Genomic DNA, 6,432 nt, shown 5'->3' on the forward strand with positions numbered 1-6,432 from the left:
AAGGTGGATGGAAATGTAGTTACAGATTGTTAAAAACAGCAGGTTGGTGACAGTTGGGAAGGGTTTACATGGCTTGTGTATATTGAGGGTGTAGTGGTGTCATGTCCTGATTAAGGACTCTGACGGCGGGAGGATAGAAGCTCCTCTCTGTCTCTGTTTTTACCGTAATGCTCCTAATGCGTCTGCGTGACTTCAGCAGCTCAAACAGACAGTTGCTGGGATGAGTCTCTGATCATCCTGGTGGATATTAGGATCGCTGCATAATTATAGTTGTGCATGCTGTGGAGTTTATTTGTTTATACAGAATTACAAATGAAGCAGTCGTAGCAATAGTAACAATCCAAGCATGTAACATTCTCATAATAATGCAATACTAGATATTCTCTTATTTCAGTAATGATTGCAAACTGATGCATACAGGAAACTAAGCTAAATACACACAGATAAAGACTTTTAGCCACATTTCAGAGAGTCAGTTGCAACTTCTGGTGATATTTTTTGAGCCACAGTGCTCCAGAGCATGAGTCACCATGGTGATGTATCCTGCTACATACAGTAGTAAGCCAGCATCGTGATAATGGAAAGTCAAAGCATGAGTTACCATGGTGATGTATCCTGCTACATAGTAAGCCAGCATCGTGATAATGGAAAGTCAGAGCATGAGTTACCATGGTGACGTATCCTGCTACATAGTCAGCCAGCATCGTGATAATGGAAAGTCAGAGCATGAGTTACCATGGTGATGTATCCTGCTACGTAGTCAGCCAGCATCGTGATAATGGAAAGTCAGAGCATGAGTTACCATGGTGACGTATCCTGCTACATAGTCAGCCAGTTACCTCTTCTGAGTGCCCAAGTTCTCCGGCTAAGCAAGAAATCTGGCTTTGTGATACTGGCCCCTAGTCTTTCTAGTTACGGACACTTTTGTGCATTCTAGACACAAAGATGATACTCTATCTCGTTAACTTAAACGCTTAAATGCTTTTTTGACTTAAGCACTTGACGGGAGAATAGTCTCCTCCCTCTGTGTACCCGCCATCGGTTATACGTGTTTTTATAAGTGGAAATGTTGGTCACATTGATAAGCTGTCAGCAAAGAGGTATTAGTTACTATTCACATACTGTAATTATGTATCAGGTACTTTAAAAAATGAATTTTATTTTGAGTAGACTGAACAGGTTTACATTACTGTTTTGCTCTATTACATTGAAACAAAAATACACAAAATCCAGAATACTGTTGTAATAAGGAATATATACAATACAGATATCCTCAAACATGGACATTAAAACAAAATACAAGTAACCATGTGATTGGTGGGGATTCGGAAAATTGTCATGTAATGTACAATAATTACTCCTACATATAAGTACAGTTTTCAGGCAAGACTAAACTTTCACATTTTCAGGTGATCCTTCCAGTACTTCTAGCAACTGTGAAAGTTGGTGGTGTGGGACGAGGACTGCTTAGATGGGCAGAGTGACAGGGCTGCCCAGGGAACATATGCAGTCATTTCCAGCAGCACCAAATCCAGTTGTGTTTTAATCCCTGACCAGTCAGTTATCACTACTTAAGATCAAGTAGCTAATAATCTCAAATGAATTTTGGAAAAGACTGGATAAGAGCATTAAAATGTTTCACAGCAATAGTTTAATGAAACCACAGCAGCTGACCAGTATCCATAATTCCCTTTGAGTATGCAAACTGGTTACATTTCATGATCTGTCAACTCCATTGTCTGGATTCCAAAAGCACTTCCTGGCAAGACAAGATTGACATTCATAGAACGAAGTCAGTCAACCCTACACAGCATCTTGGTGCCATGAACTACATTCTAGAGAAGAGAGCCAGTGTGTATGCGGCTTTTTGGGGTAACCTTCAGGTCAGCTGTTCAAACTCATCTATGGAGGACTCATTGCTTCTCCAGAGAGACACACTGAAAACCCACATACCTGAGTCTTTTCTGGATGAGCCTGCCCACTTTCCTAGTGGGATCAATTCTACTTCTGCACAATCCAGGAGAAATCCTCACATTTACTTTAGCCCAACACCATTAAGGGAAATAATGGATCTAGGATGCAAGTGATATGTAGCACCCCCTACCTATGGGCTTGGCCATAGTTTTGATGTCAAGCCCAACATGCTAAGAGTCACTACAGAGTCACACTGCTAATAAGGGTTAGGATGAGGCCAGTGCCCAAGAGAATAAAACTCCCTCACTGACATTGTTCATTTGGGTGTCCAGGGTCTCATGGGCTGAAGATTCCATCCTCTAGAGATAGAATCAGTGCTTGACTTCCCTCCTAGTTGCATTACCATTTACCTTCAATCACCATAAGTTCCAGGTGTGCCAATACCCATCATGTCAACTCCTTTGCCATCTGCACTGGAATGTTCCACCTACCCCACCCCTATGAGACATGCAGGTGAGAGCCAGGCTAGGGGGGGGGGGTGATAACCCCCCAGCTCCAGGGGTGCCAAGAACCACACCCAAGGCCCCAAATGGCCATTCTGCCAAGGCTGGAATCAGTGGTCTTTGGATCAGACACTCACACCATTCACAGAAGCCCAGCATGAAGTACATTTATTGGTTTAACTTCATACAGCAAATGACATTTCACTTCCAGCGAATCACAGCTCCCAGTACTACCATTGAGACCAGCCCCACTGCAGCCACTATTCCAGCCAGGGCCACCATCTCAGCTGAGAAGCCTGCACATAGAAACCACAAGTTACTATTTGGTGCAGCCTTAAGCAGTCAGACTGCACTCATGGCCTTAACTGGGCCAATGAGGACAGACAGGTGTGGAACATAAAATACAATTATGGACAGCATAGGATGAGCAAGCAATAGAATAATTAACACTAGGAAACTGGGGGAGTTACTGATACATGACTAGGAACCTAGCAAAGCAGATGGGGCATGTTACACCAAGATAAGGAAGAAATACAACAGGGCAAACATTGGGGTACAGAACCAAGATGACATTGAAGCACCAGCCTCAAACCCATGAACAGAAGCTTAATCTAACCTGCACTCAACCCACTGAGTGGGGGAGCAGTCCAGGGAGTAGGGAGGGAAACCACCACATACAGTAGGGAACTAACAGGATGGCCAGTGACACCTGCTGGTCAAATGAAGGGGGGCAGAATTCCACTGGTGTACTGGAACCAACCAAGCCACACTGAGTAGCTAGCAATGTGCTTATGCAGTGAGGAAACTGCAGTGAGTTAGCAAGCCAAGTTTAAAAAAAAAAAAGCTGTTTACTGTTCATTACTTAGTATGCCAATCAGATCTGCTAGTGGAATCACCATACAATTTACTACAGCAGCAGAATTAGCATTCACTTGCATTGCATCCAAATCCATTCTATTAAGCTGTCCTACAGTGCTTTAAGCAGGTGGTTGGAAATTTAAGTTGCCAGGAATGCACTACATTGAGATGTGCAATACTGAAAAGAGAATCTGCAGGGGACCATCAGAAGATCATGCTTTCAGCCTTGCTAGTGAGCAGGCTGATAATCAGGTACCATTGTGGATTCAGAGCTGAAGTCAGTTCAAGGTATGACTTGGTTCTTGCCAAGATTAGTCTGCTTCTGATCACATACCTGCTGTAACTGGTTCCACTGCATTCTGGGCTGATTCCTGGGCTTCAGCTTTCACATCAGCCAGCAAAGGCTTCTCCAACACAATGAAAGGACCCAGGAGAGCTTCATCCTGCCACTGTGGGGCTGATGACAGAAACCCTCACTTGGAAAGCTTTTGTAGTGATGCACATGAACAGCAAGGTTGAGCCTTACCTTCATCATCCAGGCTCCTGCCCTTCCGGAGATCACAGCTTGTGTCACAGCAGCCACACAGCTGGTCCCCCCCACTTGCATCCACCCATCTACAAGAGCAGCCAGTCAGCCACACTAGAGGAAGCAACACTTACCCACCACCTGGAAGGAGCTGTACCTGTTAGCCACAGTGGAGAAGGAACAGGCCTTGTACCCCATGTCCAAGGCAGCAGAAGCCACAGTTGCTTTCAACAAGCAAGTAATGTACATCTGTAGAGGGTCAGGAATGGGAGCCATTGATCATTGAGGGAACACCATAGTACACAGCCAGTCACCTCCAACCACTCACCAAGCTGCTATTCTGCTGAGAGAACCTGAAAGCCTCCAGCTGCATCTGCAGCTTGTCATCCTGGGTTCTTGGCATGAACTGAGAGCCAGAGCCGGTCAGCTTTGCATCAATTAGGCACCTGAGGAACCAAAACATCCTGCATTAGCTGAACAGCGCAAGCGGCTCCTGCTTAAGCAGTCAGTAAAGTCAGTCAGTCAGTCACTCACCCATGGTTCACAACAAAGGTGTAGCTGGGCACAGCATTCACATCAGGGACCAAGGTGGCGACACAACTATCCACAAAGACACGCAGGGGCACATGGTGGGACACTATGACTGCAGCCTCAATGTTCACCACATCTCCCAAGCTATAGACATTGGAGGTCCTCTCAGCCTTCCAGTCATCTGGAGGAGAGATGCATGGTCACCATGTAGCATTTGGACTTGACATGCAGTCTGGCTCACCTACCAGTCATGAGCCTCAGGGTGAAGACCAATTTGTCCACAGCAGACAGGGTGGTGAGGAATGGCACCCAGGTTGGCACCAGGGCATTGCTGCTCACATTCTGCTTCCTAAGCAGGAGTGAGCACCATTCAGATTATTGGTTAAGAGCTTCATACCCACAACAGAAGGCAAGTGGGTAAGCCTGTGCTTTCAGCATTAAATCCACACCTCAAGTAATAACATGCGATGTTGACAGTTGCTGCATTGGTCCTCACTATAGGAGCTCCAGGCCCAAGCTCTTTGGGTGTGTACACCAGGGTGAAGGTGTAGATGAGGGTATCCTCAGTCATCTATGACAGCAATTCCAGTTAGTATACCAGTCAACCATAGCCATGCTCTCATCCTATGGGATACCTACCATCATTGTGCTGCCACAGTTCTGTAGCTCAGTCTGAAACATCAGCACCTGCCCAGAGGAATCCTGCCCAGTTGAAGCACAGCCTCCCAGGGTGACATCAGATGGGTCGATCAGCCGGCCAATACCAAACAAGTCCCTGTGCACAGCCACCAGCACAGAGCTCTCCTGGCAATCAGCGCTCACAGATTGCACCTGTGGCCTCAGCTGCGCGACTTCTTGGCTTTTCACAGCTCCCTTAACCTCTAGCTGGCTTTGGGGAACCTGATACAGTGGCGGTAGGAGCTTAGAATCCACTGCTTGGCCTGCAGCTGCCAACGGATAGGATACAGGAACCTGCAAGGACTGCTGCGGGAGCCTCTGAATCACTGGCTGGCTTGCAGCTACTTGGGCAGCCTGGTATGATGGAGGAGCTTGCAGGAGCTGCTGCTGCAGGAGCTGCTGCTGCAGGAGCTGCGGGAGCCTCTGAATCACTGGCTGGTTTGCAGCTACTTGGGCAGCCTGATACAATGGAGAAGCTTGCAGGAGCTGCTGCGGCAGGAGCTGCGGCTGCGGGAGCCTCTGAATCACTGGCTGGCTTGCAGCTACTTGGGCAGCCTGATACAATGGAGAAGCTTGCAGGAGCTGCTGCGGCAGGAGCTGCGGCTGCGGGAGCCTCTGAATCACTGCATTGCCAGATGATACCTGCGTGTTCATTTGGCTCAGAGGAGGCTGAAACGGCAGCCACTGCTGTGAATCCTGTGGCTTTAACTGTGCAGTACAGACACATATTAACAAAATGTGTACTGCAGAGCTAATCCAAGCGTACTGCAGAGCCATGCTAATGCTATGAAACACAAACTCTACACTGTGCTAAACTGCTCACCAGCAAGTCTTAAAAACAGAAAAGCCCTGCCCTTTCCCAATTTCTGGTAATTCCCTGCCAGCCCTGCAGAGTTAAGCAGAAGAGCCACCCTTTTTTAAATCACTCTCTGCATGTGAAAACAATTAAATGTTTGTTCATGGACATATTATGTAGTTTTACTTAATTCTTTCACCTGTCTTCATGTCATTGCTAACAACAATCGTTTGATCACTGTAGTTCTATCTGGTTTTCACATAACGGCTGCTGTAGCCAGTCCCATATTTTGACCAGGATGCAAAAAGCTTTCTACGTGTGCTGTTTCAATATCTCTTTTAAACAAGATAGCAAAAACACCAAAATGTACTCTTCTTGTTTACATCCGAAGAAATACTTTTTAAAGGTTTTGTTGATCGTAATGATACCAGTAAGATTCATGAATAGGTTTCTAAAATGCTCATTGTGAGTCTTGTATGCTATTTTTAAACAGGTGCCTGAGATGGACCCGCAGCCCCCCCCCCCCCAGTATGTACTCCAGCCTTCTGACCAGTGTTGCTCCCCCCCAACCTTGTCTAGGATGGATGTTTGGTGGACGAAATGGCCTTTGCACAAACTCCTGTAAT

General features: G+C 46.3%; 1 protein-coding gene across 1 annotated transcript; it reads right to left on the reverse strand.

The window, feature by feature from the left end:
• Positions 1–2,568: 2,568 nt before the first annotated feature.
• Positions 2,569–5,853, reverse strand: LOC111855392 (zona pellucida sperm-binding protein 3-like). Its single transcript, XM_072707555.1, has 9 exons — positions 4,972–5,853; positions 4,782–4,903; positions 4,578–4,681; positions 4,336–4,513; positions 4,130–4,247; positions 3,959–4,050; positions 3,802–3,890; positions 3,610–3,732; positions 2,569–2,713 (listed from the first exon to the last, which is right to left on the reverse strand). The coding sequence occupies exons 1-9, from the start codon at positions 5,785–5,787 to the stop codon at positions 2,619–2,621; spliced, it is 1,737 nt and encodes a 578-aa protein (XP_072563656.1). The 5' UTR covers positions 5,788–5,853; the 3' UTR covers positions 2,569–2,618.
• Positions 5,854–6,432: the final 579 nt, after the last annotated feature.

Source organism: Paramormyrops kingsleyae, chromosome 25, assembly GCF_048594095.1.
Source record: "Paramormyrops kingsleyae isolate MSU_618 chromosome 25, PKINGS_0.4, whole genome shotgun sequence".
Classification (NCBI taxonomy): Eukaryota; Metazoa; Chordata; class Actinopteri; order Osteoglossiformes; family Mormyridae; genus Paramormyrops; species Paramormyrops kingsleyae.

Bases quoted from the DNA above. Each gene is read 5' to 3' on its own strand.
- LOC111855392 (XM_072707555.1), bottom strand. From the start codon at position 5,787: ATGGCTCTGCAGTACGCTTGGATTAGCTCTGCAGTACACATTTTGTTA. The intron at 3,891-3,958 runs GTACAGCTCCTT...CTGCTCTTGTAG, and splicing joins TTCTCCACTGTGGCTAACAG to ATGGGTGGATGCAAGTGGGG. The intron at 2,714-3,609 runs GTATGTGATCAG...TTCTATGTGCAG, and splicing joins AGTGGAACCAGTTACAGCAG to GCTTCTCAGCTGAGATGGTG.